Source organism: Heterodontus francisci, chromosome 13, assembly GCF_036365525.1.
Source record: "Heterodontus francisci isolate sHetFra1 chromosome 13, sHetFra1.hap1, whole genome shotgun sequence".
Lineage (NCBI taxonomy): Eukaryota > Metazoa > Chordata > Chondrichthyes > Heterodontiformes > Heterodontidae > Heterodontus > Heterodontus francisci.
Window position 1 is genome coordinate 56213156 of NC_090383.1, and position 24513 is coordinate 56237668.

Consider the following 24513-nt stretch of genomic DNA (forward strand, 5'->3'; position numbering starts at 1 on the left):
TGAGAGACCAAAAATCTGTCTATCCCAGCCTTAAGTATATTCAACGATGGAGCACCCACAACCTCTGGGGTAGAGAATTCCAAAGATTCACAACACTTTGAGTGAAGTCATTTCTCCTCACCTCAGTCCCAAATGATTGACCCCTTATCCTGAGACTGTGCTCCCATGTTTTAGATTCCTTAACCAGTGGAAACAATCTCTCAGTGTCTACCCTATGCAGCCCCTTCAGAATTTTGTATGTTTCAATGAGATTGCCTCTCGTTCTTTTAAACTCCAGAGAATATAGGCCCGATTTACTCAGCTTCTCGTCATATGACAACCCCCTCATCCCAGGACCAATGCAAGTATATCCTTTCTTAAATGTGGAGACCAAAACTGCACATAATACTCCAGATGTGTATCACCAAAACCCTGTACAATTATAGCAGAACTTCTTTATTCCTGTACTCCAATCCCCTTGCAATTTACCTTCCTAATTGCTTGCTGTACCTGCATGTTAACTTTCTGCATTCCTTGTACAGGCACACCTAAGTCTCTTTGAACATCAACACTTTCAAGTTTCACACCTTTTAAAAAATATTCTTCTTTTCTATTCATACGACCAAAGTGAATAACTTCTCACTTCTGTACATTATCCTACATCTGCCACTCACTTAACATGTCTGTATCTCTTTGTAGCCTCTCTGTGTCCTTCCCACAGCTTACCTTTCCACCCAGATATCATCAGCAAACTTAGGTAAACTCTCTGTCTCTTTATTTAAGTCATTAATATAGATTGTAAATAGCTGAGGCCCCAGCACTGATCCTTGTGGCATTCCACTAATTTACTGCCTGCCAATTTGAAAATGCCCCTTTTATGCCCACTCTTAGCTTCCTGTTAACCAACCCTCTCTACATGCTAATATATTACCCTGAACTCCATGAACCCTTATCTTGCCTAATAACCTTTCGTATGGCACTTTATCGAATGCCTTCTGGAAATCCAGGTATGCTACATCTGCTGGTTCCCCTTTATCTATCCTACTAGTTACATCCTCAGAAATCTCTAATAAATTTGTCAAACAGGATTTCCCTTTAGTAAAACCACCTTGACTTGTTCTAATCATACTGTGCTTTTTCTAAGTGCATTGTTAAGACTTCCCTTAATAATAGATTCAGCATTTCCCGACAACTGATGTTAAGCTAACATCAGTTTCTCTCCCTGTTTCTTTCTCCCTCTTTTGAAAAGCAGTGTAACACTAGCCAACTTCCAATCTGATGGTTCCTGAATCTAAGGAATTTTGGAAAATCATAGTTAGCACATCCACTATCTCTGCAGCTATCTCTTTTAAAACCTTAGGGTGTAGGCTATCAGGTCTTGTGGATTTGTCAGGTTTTAGTCCCTTAAGTTTCTCCAATACTTTTTCTCTGCTGATATTAATTTCCTCACTCTTTTTAGCCCCTAGGTTACCATCTATTTCTGTTATGAAACTTGCGTCTTCTACTGTAAAGACAGACACAAAATAGTTTTTCAATGCCTCTGCCATTTCCTTATTCCCCCTGATAATTTCTCCATGGGATCCTGGGTGTCTTGTACTGTAGGTGGATAGAACCACATGATACTTTATCTCACATGATACTTTAATCTACAAAGATTATTTCAAGTGGTCTTAGACGTGACAAGAACAACCCCCTAAAGTGTTCAAACTGTCCTTTTTTTCTACATGGCATACAAGGTTATAATCCTTATAGCACTTGGTTCAATACAAGCAGAGCAGATCCTTTGCAACAGAAGAACAAAAGTTAGTACAGATAATTTAGAAAGCAATCTGAATGGTGTGGATGACTGTACTTCAACCCATTCTTCTTTTCTTACAGAACCTACTTTGATAATATACTAGCAATAGATTCCTTACTTGAGCACATTATGGTGAGTACCTGGCAATGTTTTATCCAATTTATCTTGGAAGATTCCATGACCGAAATTTTACATTGGGTGGGAGTCCCCACCCACCGGCCAAACAGTCAGGGCCAAGCCCACCTCCGCCAGGCCTGGGAGCTGCGCTATGATTTTACGTGGCCCAGGCCCTTAATTGGCCGCGGACGGTACTTCCACCCCTCTGAGGCAGGAAGTCCCGCCTCCAAGAGCTGCTGGCCATTCAGCAGGCTGGCAGATCTCAGTCCCAACAGCGTCACTGGGAGCAGTGGCCTCGGCTGGGAGTGCAGCCAGGGAGAGGAGCAAGAGTGATGCTGGCCCCAGAAAAAAGGTAAGTGTGGGCAATAGGAGGTTGGTCGGGAGAGTGGCGGGGTGGGGGGGAATGTAGTTCGGGGGAGCGGTGGACCGTGGTGTGCCCTCCCCCCCAACCCGCAAGGAGGCCACCAGGTTTCACTGAGCGTCTTCCTGGGGGTCCTGAGCCACCTAGCCACCTGATAATATACCTGCGGCGGTGGGAGGAGGCCCTTAAGTGGCAGTTAATTGGACACTTAAGGGCCTTAATTGACCTGAGGTGGGCGGGCTGTTTCTCACTACCACCACCCCTCGTAAAATTGCAGCGGAGGCAGGAAGGCGATGGAAACGGCACCCTGCCTCCCACTCCGTTTTATGGACCCCCACCCCGCCTCCAGCCCACTCCTGTGGGGGAGGGGAGTAAAATTCTGACCCATATTTCAGGAAGTGATGTTTGACTTCAGTAAGAAATGATGGAATAGTATGGTTTACTGCCTTCTGCTTGTAAGTCCTTGAGTTAGGCATATGTTGTAACACTTTGGCATAGGGATGACAGATGATTATTATTTTGGCAGTCTGCTGCTGTTGCACTTGTTAATGTTAACCATTCATGAGATGCATTGCACAGGGAACAATACTTGTGGCTTTGGAAATCAATGCTTAGTTCCTAAAAGCAGAAAGTAAAGATTTTTAAAAAAAACTTTTTGATAAATTTTGATGCTCATCAAGGGCGGCACAGTGGCGCAGTGGTTAGCACCGCAGCCTCACAGCTCCAGCGACCCGGGTTCAATTCTGGGTACTGCCTGTGTGGAGTTTGCAAGTTCTCCCTGTGTCTGCGTGGGTTTTCGCCGGGTACTCCGGTTTCCTCCCACCACCAAAAGACTTGCAGGTTGATAGGTAAATTGGCCATTATAAATTGCCCCTAATATAGGTAGGTGGTAGGGGAATAGAGGTGGGGATGTGGTAGGAATATGGGATTAGTGTAGGATTAGTATAAATGGGTGGTTGATGGTCGGCACAGACTCGGTGGGCCGAAGGGCCTGTTTCAGTGCTGTATCTCAAAATAAATTTAAAAAGATATACTTTAGTATTGGAGAACATAATGTTGATTTAACATTCTGTAATCAGTATCAGCATAAAACACTTTTGGATTGGGCACTGCATGGATGCTGAGTAAACCCCCTCTACCATGACGTTATGTCTTAACTAACCTCAAAAGAACATAAGCAAGTGTTATATTTCAACAACTATAAACTTAATTTTGGCATGAATTGAATTTTAAAAACGTTTGCCTTTGTAAGCAGTGTCAAATATACATATTAAAATCCATGTTGTTTTTATTAACCATGTGACAATAAGATAAGTGATGGTTGTGGCAATTATAGAATGGTTACAGCACAAGCTGTTTGGTCTTTTGAGTCTGTGCCGGCTCTCTGCAAGAACAAGCCCTATCCCCAGAAGTCTGCAATTTTTTTTCCCTTCAAATACTTTCTAATTCCTTTTTGAAAGCCACGACTGAATCTGCCTCCACCACCCATTCAGACAAAGCATTACAGATCATAACCACCACCACATTAAAAAAAAATTCTTCGTGACACCTTTGGTTCTTTTGCCTGGTTCTTTTGGCCGGCAGCTCTTGTAGGCAGGACTTCCTGCCTCAGAGGGGCAGAAGTACTGAAAATCTGTGTTCTCTGTTTCTAGACCCTTCTGCCAATGGGAACAGTTTGTCACTGTCTGCGCGATCTGGACACCTCATAATTTTGACATCTCTGTCAAATCTTCTCTCAACCCTCTCTGTTGTAAGGAGAACAACCCAGCTTCTCCAGTATGTCCCTGTAACTGAAGTCCCTCATTCCTGGAATCATTCTGGCGAATATTTTTTGCACCCTCTCTAAGGGCTTCGCATTCTTCCTAAAGTATAGTGCTCAGAATTGGACATAATACTCCAGTTGTAGCTGAAACAATGTTGTATAAAGGTTCATCATAACTTCCTTACTTTTGTAATGTATGAGCTGAATTTTGTCTTAGTGTCTTGGGACCCAACAATACACTGGAATCGTGGGGGGAAGCGATCACGCCTCAACCATTTGTAGGACCCCCAGCCGCATTGTATTTCTGTCAGGCAACTAATTAGTTGCCGTTGGGGTGCAGTTCCTTTAAAGGATGGCCGCCTGCCCCCGGGAGCTGCTGGCCAATCAGAAGTCCAGCAGATCAGCAGTCAGCAGCACCACCAGGAGCAGTGGCCACTGCTGGGACTGTGCCTAGAAGAGAGGACACCATGGGAGCCAGCTGCCCTCCCAACCAGGTAAGTGGGTCTGCCTGACTGGCCCCGGCAAGTGGCGGGGGCTTGGTGAGGGCAAGGGCTGGTTGCCGCAAGGGCGGCTATTGCAAGCTGGTGGGGGCCCTCTGTGGGCCACAGAGTGCCCGCTTAGGAGGGCCCCTCCACACGAGACTGCAGATAGGCGGCTCGGGTTCACCAGGTGGTCTTCCCACATGGCGGAGGGTCCAAATTTACCAGCGGCAGCAGTAAGAAGCCCTTAGATGGCCACTTAAGTGGCTCAATTGGCCTCTGGATGGGAATGCCATCCTCCATTTTCTCTGCCACCAGTAAACTGGCATGACAGCGGGAGGATGACGGGCACTCCACCTCCACCTTCACCTTCCCTCGCAATTTTACAGGCATCCCTGCCTCCCAGACCATCTGTAGAGGGCTGATAAAATCGAGCTCCACATCTCCTTATAAAGCCCAGGATCCCATATGCTTTTTTAAGCACTTTCTCAACCAGCATTGCCACCTTCAATGATTTGTGCTCTAGGTCTCTCTGATCCTGAACCCCCTTTAGAATTGTACCATTTAGCTTATATTGCCTCTCCCCTTTCTTCCTGCCAAAACATATCACTTTGCATTTCATCTGCCATGTGTCCACCCATTCCATCAACCTGTGTATGTCCTCTTGAAGTCTATCACCATCCTCCTCACTGTTCACTGCACGTTCAAATTTTGTGTTATCTGCAAATTTTGAAATTGTGCCCTGTACAACCAAGTCCAATTAATCAATACATATCATGAAAAGCAGTGATCCTAGTACTGACCTCTGGGGAACCCCACTGTATACTTTCCCCCAGTTCAAAAATTAACCATTCACCACTACTCTGTTTCCTGTCCTTCAGCCAATTTCATATCCATGTTGCCACTGCCCCTTTAATTCCATGCGTTTCAACTTGACTGACAAGCTTATTATGACTTTATCAAACAGCTTTTTGAAGTCCGTATACACTTGATCAAACTTCTCTGTTACCTCATCAAAGAACTCAGTCAAGTTAGTTAAACATGTCTTGCCTTTAACAAGTCCGTTTTGACTTTCCTTAATTAATCCACACTCGTCCAAGTGACTAGTAATGTTGTCCCAGTTTATCGTTTCTAAGAGCTTTCCCACCACCAAGGTTAAACTGGCGGGCCTGTAGTTGCTGGCTTTATCCTTTACCCGTTTTTGAACAAGAGTGTAACATTTGCAGTTCTCTGGCACCACACCCATATATAAAGAGGATGGAAACATTACAGTTAATACCTCTGCAATTTCTACCCTTACTTCCCTCAGCAACCTAGAATGTATCCCATGGACCTGGTGATTTATCTACTTTAAGTACAACCAACCTTTCCAGTACCACTGTTTTAACAATTTTTAGCCCAACCAGTATCTCAACTACCACTTCTTTTACTGTGACTTTGGCGGTATCTTATTCTTTGCTAAAGACAGATGCAAAGTACTCATTAAGCAACTCAGCCTTGCCCTCTGTCTCCATGCATAGGTTTCCTTTTTGGTCCCTAATCAGCCCCACTACCATTCTGCTATTTATATGCCTATAGAAGACTTTTGGATTTCCTTTTATGTTAGCTGCTAATGTCTTCTCATACTCTTTCTTTGCCTCTCTTATTTCCTTTGTCATTTCCCCTCTGAACTTTGTATATTCAGCCTTGTTCTCACTTGTATTATCAACCTGATGCTTGTCATATGCCCCCCCCTTTTCAGCTTCATCTTACTCTTACTGATTACTAGTGTATCCAGTTGACTTTACATTTAGACTTGAGGTATAAATGTCAGTAAATCAAAAACAAGCCAGCAAGAATAAAACACCATGGTTCAATAAAGAGATAAGGGCAAAATTGAAACTTTAAAAAAGGGCAAGCGCTAAGTACCAAGACAAGAAAGGAGGGGATGACAAAAGGGAATCTAAAGATTCTTCACAAAGCATTTCACAAAAATGGACACCATTAATTAATGCACACACATTACAGCAAATTATGAATTTTTGATTATGGAAGTTTTTTCTAGTGTTATGCATGTTACTTTTTTTTATTAATTGCTGAAATTACTGAAGCTTATTTCTAATTTCAACGGTTTATTACTTTTTATTATTGATGCGCACATTACTATAATTTATTACTGATACAGACATATTAAAATTTATATATTTTGGTTATTGATGCGTACATGTAACTGAGGCTTATCTTATCCTCGCACTCTCACCTTGGGAATCCCCCCAAGAATTCATCCTTGGACCCCTCCTCTTCATCGTCTTATGTTCAATATCATCTGCAGATATGGGGTCAACCTCCACGTGTACACTGATGACACCCAACTCTATCACCCCTCTCAACTGCTCCTTTACCTTTGTACTATTGGACTACTTGCCTAACATTCACTTGCATCCAAGTTCTTCACCTGTAGCATCTGCATTGTGTGAAGGGTGTAATTGTAGTATGACAAGTTTTCATCAGTACTTTCCATCATAAATGTGAACATAAGAATTTGTAATTGGAAAGGTTAATGGGAAATTTATTAATTTCTGGTATTGCTGTACATGTGTTACTGCATTATATTAAATTTTTTGTTCGACCTGGGCTAGTTTGCAAAAGATATAATTACAGCCAACTGAATCTCATTGATGAAGCCTGACAGATGGAGAATTGCATAAAAAAATCAATACTTTTTTTTTAGAGATACAGCACTGAAACAGGCCCTTCGGCCCACCAAGTCTGTGCCGACCATCAACCACCCATTTTATACTAATCCTACACTAATTCCATATTCCTACCACATCCCCACATTTTCCCTACCACCTACCTATACTAGGGGCAGTTGCTAACGGCCAATTTACCTATCAACCTGTAAGTCTTTGGCATGTGGGAGGAAACCGGAGCACCCAGAGGAAACCCACGCAGACACAGGGAGAACTTGCAAACTCCACACAGGCAGTACCCGGAATTGAACCCGGGTCGCTGGAGCTGTGAGGCTGCGGTGCTGACCACTGCGCCACTGTGCCGCCCCTAACAGGTTACATTTCATAGAGGCTTGATGATGATGAGAAGCATCATGGTAATGCCTTGATAGTTATGGGATTTATGCACCTTTTAAAATACCTTCATTTTGGAAACATTGAGCACAGGGTTCTACTTTGCTGTGAAATCGCAAAAGCTCCAATTATCCCTCCAATTGATTCTCACTGCATTGCAATCTCAGCCATTTTCAACATCAAAACAGCCATTGACTCTTTTTATTCTGTCACTAAGTTTTAATCTACTATTGATTATCTTTTTTAATTCTTTTCCCAGATAAATGCAAAAAACTTGGTGAATGCAGATCGCTGCGCTTTCTTTCAAGTTGACCACAACAACAGGGAGTTATATTCAGACTTGTTTGACATCGGTGAAGAGAAGGAAGGAAAACCAGTCTTCAAGAAAACCAAAGAGATTAGGTACCAAGTTATTGTATTATAAACACTGAATGTAACATAGCCTTTCCATCGAAAATATTCCAAAAATAGGGGAAAAAATTGAGTGTAATAGTGAAGATTAACTCAATTTTATGCTTTTTTGAACTGAAAGTTGACTTTGTTGCAGGTCTTTAATGAGGACAATTGCTTTGCAATTATGCTGTTGTTACGACTGTGGCGGGCGGAGTGCACTGTTTTTCTGTTCCACTACTCCACAAGTCACAACATATATTTAACATTTTTCCCAGTTACTGATACGGTCAACCATCAATTCTATTTTTATCCCAGAATAAAATACACTAACCAGGTTTCTTTAATAAACAACAAAATTGTCAGTTTATTATAAGAGAAGACATAACCAGTAATGAAGCAAAGCATTAACACACAGATTGAAATATAGAAGTTTCCTTTTTACCTTAGTCCCTTACACACACACATATATATATATACCAGTTAACTGAAAAAAAAATTACTCCTTAGAGCACTATTGCAAAACAGGACAAAAGGAATACTTTGTCCAAATACTTCCTAATTCTTGAAGAAAAAAAGAGAAGATATGGAAAGATGTCCCTTTAGAATACAGCATGGCTTGGAGGATGAACAGAGGCCAAACAGAGCAATGCAAGCTGCTGAAGAGTGAGGAGGATGAGGGGGAGAAGGGCTCTCAGCAGGTGGCCAGGAGCTCCTGGTGTAGGAGGTAACAGATTAGCATGGATAGAAGATTGGCTGGCTGGCAGAAAACAGATAGTATGCATAAATGGGTCCTTTTTTGATTGGCAGGATGTGATGAGTGGAGTCGCGTAGGGGTCTGTGCTGGGGCCGCAACTTTTTAAAATTTAGATCAATGACTTAGATGAGGGGAGCGATGGCATGGCAGCTAAATTTGCAGATGACACAATAGGTTGGAAAATATGTTGTGAAGAGAACATAAGGAGCTTGCAGACCAATATGTATACGTTGAGTGAGTGGGCAAAAATCTGGCACATGGGGTATAATGTGGGAAAAGGTGAAGTTGTTCGCTTTGGCAGGAAGAATAAAAAAGCAGAGTATTACTTAAACAAAGAATGACAGCAGAATTCTGAGGTGCAGAGGGATCTAGGTGTTCTAGTGCATAAGTCACAAAAAGTTAGTGTGCAGGTACAGCAAGTAAGAAAGAAGGCTATCCTTTATTATGAGAGGAATTGAAAATAAAAGTAAGGATGTTATGCTTCAGCTATTTAGGGCATTGGTGAGACCATATCTTGAAAACTGTGTGCAGTTTTGGTCTCCTTATTTAAGGAAAAATGTAAATGCATTGGAGGCGGTTCAGAGGAGGTTTACTAGATTGCTACCTGGAATGAGCGGGTTGTCTTATGAGGAAAGTTTGGACAGACTGGGCTTGTTTTCACTGGAGTTTAGATGAGTGAGGGGAGACTTAATTGAAGTTTGTAAGATCCTGAACGGTCTTGACAAGAGGATGGTTCCTTTTGTGGGTGAAGCCAGAACTAGGGGCCACTGTTTTAAAATTAGGGTTTGTCCTTTTAGGACAGAGATGAGGAGAAGTTTTTTTTTTCTCAGAGGTTTGTGTGACTTTGGAACTCTGCCTCAGAAGGTGGTGGAGGCGGGGTCATTGAATATTTTTACGACGTAGGTAGATAGATTCTTGTTAGGCAAGGGAGTCAAGGAAGCGTTATCCGGGTTAGATGGGAGTGTGGAATTCGAAACACAAACAGGTTAGCCATTATCTTATTGAATGGCAGAGCAGGCTTGAGGGGCTGAATGGCCTACATCTGCTCCTAATTCGTATGCTTGTACGTCCTTTGTTTTTATTTGATGTCCCAAATACATGTAGATGGCTGTCACTGGAATCTTCCGAGAACAGTTGTTGTCAGGCAGTGTTTAAGATTTGGGTTTGGGCAGGCTTTCCAAAAAAAAATACAGCAACAGGGATTTCAGGCAGTTTGTTACAATGGCTTCTCAGAGCTTCTCAAAGAGATGGAAAACGGGCAAGCTTTTCAAAGAGCTGGAACAGGCTGAGTTGGAGCTTGTCCCAGGCAGGTTGATTCTTTAACTCTTTTTCAAACCATTGTCCATATCCCATCTGCCTGCCCAAAGCGAAACCAAAAACACCTGAGGAGTCAAGCCTACTGACCCCTCTAAATCTTAGTTTAGTTTAGTTTAGAGATACAGCACTGAAACAGGCCCTTCGGCCCACCGAGTCTGTGCCGACCATCAACCACCCATTTATACTAATCCTACACTAATCCCATATTCCTGTCACATCCCCACCTGTCCCTATATATTTCCCTACCACCTACCTATACTAGGGGAAATTTATAATGGCCAATTAACCTATCAACCTGCAAGTCTTTGGCATGTGGGAGGAAACCAGAGCACCCGGAGGAAACCCACGCAGACACAGGGAGAACTTGCAAACTCCGCACAGGCAGTACCCAGAATCGAACCCGGGTCCCTGGAGCTGTGAGGCTGCGGTGCTAACCACTGCGCCACTGTGCCGCCCTATCGACCTGTTATTTCTCTCTAAACATCTTTCTCAAGTCAAAAAGCCCCCTTCTGGGTATTTATCTGAAAACTGGTTTGTTTGCAAGCTCAGTCCGAAAGACCCGCTGACCTCTTTTTTTAAGAAACACACATAAAGTTCCAGCATCTATGGAATCTTTTTTCAGTTTTAAAACCCAAGTCTTCCAAAAAAAATTAACAAAAAAATGGAAGTCCTTGGAGCAATGAAACACCATTTTTAAATGAGTTTCAGTACAAAGTATGCAGAAACAGAAGTTGAAAAGTTTTAAAACACATTTACACATGCAAATCATTCACTCTTTACGCACAGTTAATACAGTTCTGCTTTGTACCATCTTTGCACTCAGATAACTCAAAGCAAATGCAGTGCTGTATAACTAAACTAAAACTAACAAAGTTAGATTCTAGATAAAGCATCTGCAATTACATTATTTTTGCCTGCAATGTGGATTATCTTTAAGTGATAATAGTAAACTCCATCGGAATAGCCTGGCATTCGGTTTTAAAATTTTCTCACAAAGCTTAGGGGGTTGCGATTAGTATATACCAGTGTCTTTCTGCAGTTGTGGCAGACATGGACTTCAAAATACATAAGTGCCAATAATAAACCTAAGGTTTCTTTTTCTAATGTTGAATATTTGTTTTGGTATCATAGAGTATTAGAGAGATACAACACTGAAACAGGCCCTTTGACCCACTGAGTCTGTGCCAACCAACAACCACCCATTTATACTAATCCTACATTAATCCCATATTTCATACCACATCCCCACCATTCTCCTACCACCTACCTACACTAGGGGCAAATTACAATGGCCAATTTGCCTATCAACTTGCAAGTCTTTGGCTGTGGGAGGAAACCGGAGCACTTGGCGGAAACCCATGCGGTTACAGGGAGAACTTGCAAACTCCGCACAAGCAGTACCCTGAACCTCCTGGAACTGTGAGGCTGCGGTGCTAACCACTGCGCCACTGTGCCGCCCACTGTGTCAATTTAGCCACTGGCCTTTCTATAACTGATTCATCGTCTTGTAACAGGACAGCACCAACCCCAAGGTGACTAGCATCAATCACTACCTTGAAGGGCTTAGTGAAATTTGGAGCAGCCAACACTGGTTCGTTAAGCAAAATGGTTTTCAGCCTCTCAAAAGATGCTTGGCACTGCTTGGACCACACTACCTTGGTCTTTTTTGTAGCAAATCTGTCAGTAAAGAAACTACTGCACTAAAGTTTGGTACAAACTTGCAGTAGAAACCACACATCCCCAAAACCCTCATGCTTTCTCGCTTAGTCTTAGGGGTAGGGAACTCCACCAATGCTTGTACTTTTGCTGTTCTTGGCAACACTTGTCCTTGCCCTACTATATGCCTGGGATAGGTTACTGTTGTTGTTGCAAATTCACTTTTGGCAAGGTTTATTACTAAATCAGCTGATTGTAATATTCTAAACAGAGCTTCTAGTTGTTCCAAGTGGTCCATCCAAGTGTCACTGTATACCAGCACATCATCAAGGTAAACCACACAGTTAGAAACACTGGCTACCACTTGGTTCATTAGTCATGAAAGGTTGCTGTGGCATTTTTTAGCCTGAATGGCATCACTCAGCACTGGAAAGGACCATCTGGTCTGACAAAGGCCGATATTTCTTTAGCTTATGATGTTAAAGGGAATTGCCAGTATCCCTTTAACGAATCTATTTTTGTAAGAAAAGTGGCACTGCCCACTCTGTCAATACAGTCTTCCAAATGAGGAATTGGGTAGGAGTCTGTCTTTGTTACTGCATTAAACTTTCTGTAGTCTGTGCAGAGTCTAGTTGAATCATCAGGTTTACGCACTAATACCACTGGGGAACTGCAGCCGCTTTGACTGGATTCATTTAGGTGGTTTCCAGCATGTATTGGATTTCTGCTTTTACCTGGGCCTGTTTCTCTGGACTTAAGAGATGCTGTTTCATAGAAAAGGATTCCCCTACATCCACATCTTGTGTGGCTAAGGTTGTACATCCTGGCTTGTCCCTGCAGACTCTCTTAAATGCCATGAATAGTCTTGATAGGTCTTCTCATTGTTCTGCATCTAAATATTAAAGCATAGTGTCCAATCTCCCTAACAGTTCAGTATTAGCTAATCGGATTGTAGGAGGTTCAATTTGAGAATGGTCTGGGCCTCCTTCTGCCTTATCCTCACTATCCCTTTCATCCTTCACTGTCCCCTCTACCTGTCACACCTGTACTTGCTTATCCTCCTCCCAGTGATGATATTGTTTCAACATATTGATATGATGTAGCTGAATCCTTTCCCAGCGATCTGCAATGTCAACTAAATGATTTACCTTACACATTTGTGACCACTTTATGTGGACCACTGAACCATGCTTTCAGCCATTCTCCCTGTAAAGGCAGGAGTACTAAGACCTCATCCGCTGGTTGAAATGTTCAGGTCTTGGCATGCTTGTCTGCCCATTTCTTCAGAGTTGTTTGGGAAATTTTAAGGGGTTCCTAAGCCACTTTGCAGGCTCTCGAGCCATTTCCGGAACATCGATACATAATCTAGCACAGAAGATTTGTCCCTCTGTTCCAAAAACTTTAATTAGTTTGAGAGGACCTTGTATCTCGTGTCCATAAACTAATTCAAAAGGACTAAAACCGGTAGATTCATTAGGTGAATCCCTAGTGACAAACAAAATAAATTCTAGCCCTTTATCCTAATCATGGGGATATTCACAACAGTATGCCCTGATCGTCATTTTGAGGGTCTGATGGTACCTTTCTAAAGCCCCTTGTGGCTGTGGGTTGTATGCTGAAGACTTTAACTGTGTTACACCCAAATTATTCATAACCTCCTGAAAAATTTTAGACATAAAATTAGAACCTTGATCCGACTGAATCTCAATTGGTAATCAATATCTAGTGAAGAACTGGGTTAACTTCTCTACCACGACCTTAGCAGAAATTGTTCTCATGGGAATGGCCTCTGGGAACTGAGTAGCCATATACATGATGTCCCGCTTTTGTTTTCAGTAAAGGTCCTACACAGTCGACCAACACCAGACTAAATGGTTCCCCAAAAACTGGTATGGGAATTAGAGGTGCCGGTTTAACGGCAGGTTGCAGTTTTCCCACAATCTGGCACGTATGGCACGTTTTACAAAACTGCACCACGTCATTGGAAAGACCTGGCCAGTAAAAATGAGGACCTATATATGATTGGGTCTTCCGGATCCCCGCATGTCCCGCTATAGGAAATTTATGGGCTATCCTTAATAGTTCCCCGCGATACTTGGATATCTGGTGAACAACTGTCCATCTTTTGTCCACAGATCTGTGAGGAGGTCTCCACTTCCTCATCAGAATCCCATCTTTAATATTGTAGCCTTCTGAAACTCCGTTTGCCACAACTTCTGTTAGAGCTGATTGTGCCACAGTATTTAACTCTGGATCAGCTTGCTGTGCTTTGATCAGGGAAGACTTATTAAACATTTCCTGTGGATTATCCAAATCCCCAAAGAAAGTTTCTGATATTCGACTATCTGTGGTGCCAATTTTACCTCCAACAATGGAACTTGTTTAGCCATTGCTTGGGTCACCACACATGAAGGAAAAGTTCCCGGAACCTTGGAGAAGCTACTACTTTCGCTGTGGCCAAATCGTCCCCCAGGAGTAGGTCAACTCCGTCTACTGGCAAACTATGGACAACTCCTACAGTTACCGTTCCAGATATTAGGTCACACTCTAGGTTCAACTGATATAAAAGTATAGATGTGTACTTACCGTCAATACCATTTACTAAAACCTTGGTATTCATTGTGCTCTCTGATGGAAAAATTATGTCTTTCCCCAGCAAAAGAGTTTGTGTGGCCCCTGTATCCCTAAGTATAACTATAGGTTTACCTACCTCACTTGAGGGATAAGAAGTTACTTTTCCTTTTGACAAGAATTCCCTATAACTCTCAGGTATCTTATTCACAACGCCTGCAGTCACAGTGGTTTTTCTACTTGGCCTTAAAGCTGCAGTTGGAGCTACAGCCTGATCTGTCATACTCTCGGTCAGGGTCCCTTTCTCTACATTGACTTTGTGTACCCCAATAGGTTTCTTGCAGCATTCTACACCAAGTCGAAATGGTAATACGTAGGCTTGCAGACCTCACTTCCATCCACAGCTTCTTCCTTTCTGGCCTGAGGAGGAGATCCCAAAGCATTCCCAGCTATCCCTTTTTGTCCCCAGCTACTTGCCTTCCTTTCACCCTCCCACCTTCTATCCTTCTTAGGTTTGTGGGGGTGATGGACAAAGGGTTTGTGCTTATAAACAAGCTCATCAGCAATTTCTGCTGCCTGTCAGGCCGTTGATACCTTCTGGTTCTCGACATGAATTCTTACTAACGGAGGGAGTGAATTTTTAAATTCCTCAAGGTTCTCATACGTGGCCTCTACCATTAGTGCCTCCAACAACGATCAAAATTAATTTGCCTTACCCTCTCAAATTCTAAATAAGTCTGCCCTGACTGTCTCCGGAGGTTCCAAACTTGCTGTGGGGCTTGTCCCTGGCAGGTTGATTCTTTAACTCTTTTTCAAACCATTGTCCATATCCCAACTGCCTGTCCAAAGCGAAACCACAAACATCTGAGGAGTCAAGCCTCCTGACCCCTATAAATCTTGACCTATCACTTCTCTGTAAACATCTTCCCCAAGTCAAAAAAGCCCCCTGCTGGGTATTTATATGAAAACCGGTGCCTTCCAGTAACTGTTTGTTTGCAAGCTCAGTCCAAAAGACCTTCTGATTTTTAAGAAAAAACACTCAAAGTTCCAGCATCTATGGAATCTATTTTCAGTTTTAAAACCCAAGTCCTCCAAAAAAAATGGAAGCACTCATAACACTGTGATAATAGCATATAAATGCTTAATGTGTCTAAAATTCCTTTATCTTCTATAATAATGAGTGTTCACACATTTATTTCAAATGGTTAACAAAGCAATTAATACAGCAGTGAAAGGATATTATGTCAACATGCTAAACATTTGCATATTAGTATCATGCAGAATAATGGCATGGTCTGGTGTTTTAACTACTAGAGAAGACTGGACATGATGTCTCTCTTTCTGTTCAGTGACAAGCAAGGATAGGCAGGAACTGATGTCAAAGCTTCCAAAATATCCTGAAGCATTGGACAGTGATCTGTGAGGCAGTTTATGAATGTTCTTATCTTTTGGAATGCAGCTTGGTATACTAAAATACTTCCTGTTGCTCAAAATCCATCAGAGTTATTAGAAGTGTCGATAATTGCTGATTCATTGCTATGTTAGTTTGTCTTCTGAATACAGAAGAAAAATGACAAATTAGCTACCTCTTTTCTGCTGCTTAGGTTTTCTATTGAAAAAGGAATTGCTGGGCAGGTAGCACGAACAGGAGAGGTTCTCAATATTCCTGATGCCTATGCAGACCCTCGCTTCAACAGGTAATGCGTGTGCAAAGCACTTTGAATAGTTACTTTAACGTGTGAACTGATGTTTGAGACCATATACAAACAGAGTATTTTGACACCCCAGTCATCCGGATTATGAGTCACCACAAACACCTTTTTCTAGGAGTGTACCACCTTCACAGTGTCCTTGGTGTTGATCAAAGCTCTATATGGGACTAACTCTTGAACTTTATTTCCATTTTTCCAACTATGTTCAATAGGTTTGTCATTCACGGGGCTGCCTCTGCATTCTGGGAATGCAACTCACTGAATCGGACGCTTAGGCTTGACCACCAGATTTGTAAGACATGGAGAGACTTTTTTCTAACTTTGTGTAGGTCTTGAATAGCGAATATGTGAGCCTCATTAGACCTGTTAATTTTAGGCAGTTGTATTTAAATTGTTCTCATGCTGAAATTAAAAATCGTTTTTCCTATTCACTCCTCCATTGCTGCTCACCTATTTGAAAAAAGTGCCTTTGGGAGTTCCTGTTCTGTCTTTTCAGTTTGATTTGTAAAAGTGTGTCTGACTGTTCAGTATAGGGTGAAAGTTATTGCTTTGTGATTTTTATATAAGAATAACTTGCAGTTTTATAGAATCTTTTGATGTAGTCAATTGGCCCAAGGCATTTTATAGGAGTGATAACAGAAATAATTTGACACCGAGCCTCTTAGGGCAAAATGGTAGGTTTTAAGGAACTTCTTAAAGAAGAAGAGAGGAGTATAATGGAGGAGAAATTCAGGAAGGAAATTAAAGCCTAGATGGCAGAAGGTACAAATTGGGGAGTGTATTGTTCTTGGAAGGTTGTAGGGTTGGAGTAGGTCACAAAAGCGTGAGGCCATGGAGGGATTCAGTCACAAGGGTGAGAATTTTAAATTTGGTGTATTGCTGGATTGGAACACAGTCTGAGTCAACAAGCACAGGGGTAATGGGTAAATGGAACTTGGTTCGAGTTGGGAAAACGGCAGCAGTATTTTGAATGAGCTCTAGGTTGCGGAAGGTAGGACCAGAAGACCATTGAAACTATACAGGTAACTAAAGCATGAATGACGGTTTCAGCAGCAGATGGGCTGCAGCAGAGGCAGACACAGGCAATATTATGGCAATGGAAATAGGTGATCATGGCATTGGAAAGCATCTGCAGAGACAGTCTGTCACACAAGGAAAGAGGAGGAATTGCTGAATAGTTTATTCCACAGCGGCACAGTGGTGCAGTGGTGGGCGGCACAGTGGCGCAGTGGTTAGCACCGCAGCCTCACGGCTCCAGCAGCCCAGGTTCAATTCTGGGTACTGCCTGTGCAGAGTTTGCAAGTTCTCCCTGTGACCGCGTGGGTTTCCACCGGGTGCTCCGGTTTCCTCTCACAGCCAAAGACTTGCAGGGTGATAGGTAAATTGGCCATTGTAAATTGCCCCTAGTATAGGTAGATGGTAGGGGAATTGAGGGAAGGTGGGGATGTGGTAGGAACATGGGATTAATGTAGGATTAGTATAAATGGGTGGCTGATGGTCGGCACAGACTCGGTGGGCCGAAGGGCCTGTTTCAGTGCTGTATCTCTAAATAAATATGATCACATCCCAAAGGAAACCACAGGTACAGGAAGTTGAGGATGTGACTGTCAGTCAACAGGGTAGGAAGAACTGAGGGGAGATAAAGAAGAAGATCATGCAGATAATGACCATGACCAACAGGTACAGTGTTATTTGCTACCTTTTAAAGATAAGGAGAAAGACTGCAGGAGGACGGCCATATTGCTGACCTAGGCACCTTGGAGCAGAAGGATATCCAAAGGGGGAGGAGCAAACTAGAAACATGATAGATATAGAAGGTCCAATAATTAGGGGAATTTATTGAATTCAATTCAGTCACAAGTGTGAAGTCCAAAGAGCATGTTGCCTACCAGGTGTCAGGGTATGGGATATCTGGATGTACCTGAAAAGGAATTTAGAGAGGGAGTGGGGAGATCCAATTTTTGTTGTCCAGGTCAAAATGAACAATACAGGAAAGAACAAGGAGAAGGTCCTGCTGAGAAAGTACCAAGTGATAGAATCTAAATTAAAAGGAAGGACCTTGAGGGTAATAGTCTCATGATTATTACCCAAACTACCTGAAAATTGGAATAGGGATAAGCAGGTTAATAAAATTAACACATGGTTAAAGGATTGGTGTGGCAACAAGGGGTTTCATTTCATAGCTCACTGGCAGCAGTACTGGCACAGGAAGGAACTGTTGGCATGGCTTCATTTGAACCAGAATGGGACCAAGGTCCTAGCTGAAGGACAAACAGGGCAGTCGAAAGGACAGTAAACCAATAAAGGGTGGTGGACAGAGATGGGTGTGCCTCAGCCAAAAATAAAAGTAGCTGAAAGATTAAAAACGAGATGAGAGCGAAGTCCTGTTCATCAATAGTGTTAAAGGTAATATTAATACTTTTGTAATATAATTACAAAATAACGGACAAAAATACAACTGAATTGATAAAAAGAAATGATAAGTTAAAATAAGTATTAAAAATAGCCTCAGGGCATGAAGGCAGGACCAGGTCTATTGCCCAAATATAAATTCTATGCACGGAACATTAAGAAATTAAATTATTAAATTAGAAGCAGAAATTCAGGATAAATTCAGGGATAGTGCATTGGCCATCACTGAGACCAGCCTACAAGTTGAACATGACAGGGAGATAAATATTTCAGGTAATAAGGTCTTCACAAAGAACATGGAAATTGAAATATGTGGAGGAGTAACAATATTGAAAAGGAAAACTATTACAGCATTATAAAGAGGGGATATCAGTAGTGGTGAGCAAGCAGTAAAAACGCTATGGGTAGAATTGAGGAATAGAAAAGGATGCAAGACTTGTGGCAGTTGTTTATAGGCCTCCAGATAGCAGTGATTGGGTAGCGAGATACGTAAACATGGAGATCAGAGAAGTTTGTTGCAGAAATAGAGTAGTTATAATGGGAGACTTTAATTTTCACACGGACTGGAGGAAACAGAACAGCTTGAATCCCAAAGCCAATGAATTTCTTGAGTATTCCAGGCAGTTTTCTGGAACATTAACTTCTTAATAGGCAAGACAGTGGAATCTATACAAGAGATGGAAGGGCATCTAGAGACAGAAAATATAACAAAAAATAGTTGGCATTGATTCTAAAAGTCTAAGTCATTGAAGAGGTAACAGCAAGAGTAGACAATGGTAATGCAGTAGATTTTTTTTATTCTTTCAAGGGATGTGGGCATCACTGGCAAGGCCGGCATTTGTTGCCCATCCCTAATTGCTCTTGAAAAGATAGCGGTCAGCTGCCTTCTTGAACAGCTGCAGTCCATCTGGTGCGGGTACACCCATAATGCTGTTTGGAAAGGAGTTCCAGGATTTTGACCCAGTAACAGTGAAGGAACAGCGATATATTTCCAAGTCAGGATGGTGGGGAACTTGCAGGTGGTGGTGTTCCCATGCGTCTGCTGACCTTGTCCTTCTAGGTGGAATAGGTCGCAGGTTTGGAAGGTGCTCATGAAGGAGGCGTGGTGAGTTGCTGCAGTGGAGGAGTAAATGTTCAAGATAGTGGATAGACTGCTGATCAAACGAGCTGCTTTATCCTGGATGGTGTCGAGCTTCTTGAGTGTTGTGGGAGCTGTACTAATCCAGTAGATCTCATATGATAGAATCTGCAGTCTGCTGGACCAGTGGGGGAATTGGTGCGAGCTGTTATCTGAACAGAAGACTTGTCGAATGTTCTGTTAGGTGCACTGACCCTGGTTTCAAAGCTGGGTTTTATTCTGAGACAAATCCTAACTGAAAGGAAAATTGAAACAAACTAAAATTTCAGCTTTCTGAGGATACAGAAACTGGTTGGAACCAGATAAAAAGGAGACAGAGCCATCCAAGCCCAGATTACACAGGCGCAAGAGAGCCAGCAGGCTGAAGAAAGTGAAGGCTAGAACCAAGAGCTATCAATATCAGTAGTTGTAGCTATTTCTGTTACTGTTACTGAAAGTAACTGATCAACCAGACCCGGCCATACAGTGTACAGGGTTGTCACTGAAAGGCTCAGATAAAGGTAATACTGGTGGATCCATGGCATTAAGACTGTCATGAACAGAGCTGAGGAGGTTCTGGAGAACTGCGCCATTTTGGGTGAAGACCGTATCTGTGGAGTTCGAATTGAAGGGGAACTGCTGTCTGATGAGAATATGTGGCTATATCTTTGAAGAAAGAAGCTGGAGATCTACCTGAGGAAGTTCAGAAATTTGAAGAACTTTGTGGCTGTAATTGGTACCATATATTCTGAGTGGATTTCCCAATATATGCGTGAGATCTATTTTAATTCATGCTTACTTTATGTTGATTTTGGTTTGATTGTTAGGGTAAAAATTACAAAAGTGAAATTTTATTAGTTTTTGTTATTGGGGCTGTTCGGTAAATTTGGTTCTTTTGGTTTGTTGATCTCCACGGGGTTCATAACAAAATTAGGGGTTCATGTGAGATTGATCCAAATTAGTCCTTTGTCAGGCAAGCCCCCACCTGTCAAGACTGAGGTACACATTATTTTGCCACATGAACATTAAAATTTAAAATTGCAAGCCCCTGACTAGAAAGACATTGGCATGGTAACAGACAGTCTTGAAACAAGGGACAAAGGGCCATGCCCTGACTCATTCAACCAACAATGGACTTTTGATTACTAGACATAGAAGATGGGGGGGGAGCTAGCATTCCAGGTTGACTGCTAAGATAGCAGAATCCACAATCACAGAAGAAGTGGTCAGACCAGTTTTAGTCATATGACTAACTGGCTGTTGGAATTTGAACTCAGAAAGCTGTATGCTCCTGGAACTGAAGCAGAACCTCTCCAGTCCTGCCTGTCTCCATCTCTTTCCCATGGAACTGAATCTTGTGAAAACACATGAATCTCAAAGAGAGAAAAATCTCCTACATGAACAGGTTTAAGAAGAATACTGGGCCCCGACGAACAGCAAGACTACCTACAATTAAGTGAGCTCAAAGCACAGTAAACAAGAAACCCTTCTGATATTGCCTCAAACCCTTCTCCACTATATTTTCCTCTCCTCTTTTCTGCCCCTATTTGCATGTGTATATTGCGAGTGCATGCTAGCGTGGGCACGTCGTATATCCGTAGGCATGAACTGTATTAAAGTTTAAGTTTAAGGTTTAATAAACTTCACTTTTCTCCTTTAAACCTGAGAAAACCTGGTGTGTTGGTTTCTTTGCCTTATAATTGGAAGGCTGTGAACAAGGGTTCACAAAAAGGGGGGAGCTCAAAACACAGTGTGTTTAAAATAAAACCCTGTTACAACAAGACCAGGTGAAGACAGTAAAAAACTCGTAGCCACCTTTCTCACCTGGTCGTAACACTATACTGAACGTTTACAGAGTTTTAACAAATAAGATTTCACATTTACTTCTGCTGTATTCAGTGGGAAATCAACTTGAGTAACTTCGCTGCTCAGGCCTTTGGACAAAAGATAATTTTAAGGCTATAACAGGGAACATAGGGATCAGCTTAAAATTGGGGCTAGGAAGGCAGAGATCATTGAAGAATTGGCTCATCACTTGAAGCTTGAGAACGAAAAGGATATTTCTTCTAGTGTTCAAGCAGAACTAGCCAAAATTGAATTAGCAAAGGACAGGAAAAGGAGACAATTTGAAATAGAGAGAATGAGATTGGAAAAGGAAGAAAACAAAAGACGAAGCGAAACAGCAGAAAAAGAAAGAAATGTGAAAACTTGTATTAGAATTAGAGAGGGAACAATAAATGAAAAAACTTGAAAGAGAAAAGTTCAGTCCATGAACATGCTTTGGAGGTGAAAGGTGAGGATGACCCAGAGCAAACTCCTCGTAGTTTTGATTACAAAGAATATACTTCTCATTCCTAAATTTAGTGAGGAGAGAGTAGAAATGTACTTGGTGTCATTTGAGAAAATTGCCACGAATCTGAATTGTCCTAAATCATCTTGGACACTGGTCCTACAGAGTGTTTTCATGGGGGAAGCTTTGGAGGTTTACTCGTTTTTTTCAGAAGAACACTCGGGTGACTATGACTAAGTAAAACTGCTATCCTCAACACCTATAAGTTGGTACCAGAGGCCTACAAACAGAAATTCAGGTCATTATCACCCGCTGCGTAAAAAAGATCTTCCACACATTCCCTCTGCATCCCTTGCCCAAAACCTTGAATCTATGCCCCCGCGTCCTTGTACATCAGCTAATAGGAACAGCTTTTCTTTGCCTACCTACCTATCTATACCTGTCATCATCTTGTACACCTCTATCAAATCTCCTTTGCTGCAAGGAGAACAAGCCCAGATTCTCCAACCAAACCTTGTAGTTCAAATCCCTCATCCCGGGAACCATTTTGGTAAACCTCCTCTGAACCCTCGCAAGGACTCTCACATCCTTCCTAAAGTATGGTGACCAGAACTGAACACAGTACTCTAGTTGTGGCCGAACCAGAGCTTTATAAAGTTTCAACATAAATTCTCTTTTGTGTTCAATACCTCTATTTATGAAGCCCAAGATCCCATTTGCTTTGCTGACCACCCTCTCAATATTTCCTGCCAACTTTGAAGACCTGATCCCTCTGTTCCTGTACACTCTTTAGAACTGTGCCATTGAGTCTATATTGCCTCACCCTATCCCTTCTGTCAAAATGCATCACCTCACACTTGTCTGTAATTAATTCCATCTGCCACTTTTATTCTCATTCTGTTAGCCTATCTAGGTTGCTACGACCAGGTGAGAAAGAGGTCTAGGGTTCCCTTTCAGCCTTCACCTGGTCTTACTGTAGCAGGGTTTAAATTTAAGCACATCGTGCTTTTAGCTCCCCCTGGGTGAGTCCTTGTTCAGCACTTTCCAATTATAAGGCAAAGAAACCAACACAAACAGGCTTCCTTAGGGTTAAAGACGAAAAGTGAACTTTTATTAAACTTAAACTCTAATTCCTTTAGCGTCCACGGATACACAATGTGCCCACGCTAGCAAGCATACGCCATACACACATGCAGATAGGGACAGAAAAGAGCAGAAGAAATAAAGTGGAAATGTTTGAGGCTATATCTGAAGAGTTTTTGTTATGGGTCTTCGAGCTCACTATATAGTCCTTGATTGTAGGTAGATCTTGCTTTTCGTGGGGCCCAGTATTCTTCTTAAACCTTGTTCAATGTGGGACACCTTTCTCTCTTGGTTCATGTGTCTTCAGTGGGTTTTTGGAGTTCTGTGAGAAAGAGATGGGAGCAGGCAGACAGGCAGGAGAGTTCTTCTCAGTCCAGGAGCAAAAAGCTTTCTCCCAGTTCAAACACTATACAATTCAGAAAACCCCAGGTTGCCAAGCAGGTTAGTCATGTGACCAACTGGTCTGACCATGTCTTGGCTCTGTGTATTGTGTGTGTCAGGAAATGGTCCTTTGTCTACAAACACTGTCTGTTAATATGCAAAAATGCCTTTCCAACAAGGGGCCTAGCAACCCCTTGTAACAGGTCTTCTCTTCTTCCCAGCAACAATTTGAAATTTAATGTCCACGTGTTGAAATTAACATGCCTCATTCTTGGCAAGCGGGGGCCTGTATGATACCTCCACACCCAGGTGAATGATATGCGATTTGAGAAAAGCGCATTTCATTAAAAGGGTTGAGAAAAATATAAGACACAGAAAACTATGCATTTATCTCATTCATTCCCATTCATTCATGAATCCTAAAACGTACTAAAGCTGTCTTTTCTTGGTGCCAGTGCTGCTTTAATTTCCCCTTTTTGGCATCCCAGTAACCATGTGATTCTTTGAGAAAGTTTTTCTTCAGTTTGACCATTGCCATGACTGTTAGGGTCTTTGTTCCTGTTGAAGTCTACCAAGGGGTGGGGACGGTGGGAGGTAGATTTAATTAGCACTAGGTTGGAGTTTTTTTCCAAGAGAGTCAGTCGTGGGCGGGTCTATCCTGAACTCTCTTTCATTGTTTTGTTGAGTCATGCAAAGGCTTTTGACTTCAGGGGATGGGTGGTTCCCTTTTTCTCTGACTGTGGGGGAACATTCTTCGTAAATCTCCCCTTGGTTCTCTGGGACACTCCTGCCTGCAGGTATTTGTGCAGACTCTATTGCACTCCCCTGTGGCACTTTGACTGGGTGAGGCATCACCCTCATGGTTTCTCTGCCCCCTAGAGGTCATTTTTTGTCTCTGCATGTTCCTGTGAATACTGTTAGCAACTCTGGTGGGCTGCTTCTCGAGTTTGCATTTACGTAGGAGGATTGGGGTCTAACTTTTCACATTTTTCGGGGTTGGCTGACCAGACAGTAGGGGTTTTCATCCGTGATTCCTCCCGGACTTCCTGTAACCTGCCCTCTTGGTGGCTTTTTCCCCTTTCCTGTCTAACTTTTTGCCAGCCGTGTCTGTCTATATCCTTTTTGTTCTCGTCGGGGGCCCCTTGCAGTTCACCAGCCCTATGTTGGAGGGTCCTCCTAACACCGGTACAGGACGTGGGGTGCAGGTTTCCCCTCAACCTGGCACATGTGGCAACTTCTCCAGTACTCCACCACATCTTTGTGGAG

The 24513-nt window shown here is 42.4% G+C and overlaps 1 protein-coding gene across 1 annotated transcript in view; it reads left to right on the forward strand.

Moving 5' to 3' along the window:
* The window catches only part of pde10a (phosphodiesterase 10A), a 565280-nt gene that overhangs the window by 339926 nt on the left and 200841 nt on the right, over positions 1–24513 (forward strand). Inside the window, exons 11-13 of the mRNA XM_068044845.1 lie at positions 1858–1909; positions 7821–7963; positions 15857–15949. Of these exons, the coding sequence (XP_067900946.1) occupies positions 1858–1909; positions 7821–7963; positions 15857–15949 (288 nt within the window). The remainder of the gene's footprint in view (positions 1–1857; positions 1910–7820; positions 7964–15856; positions 15950–24513) is intronic.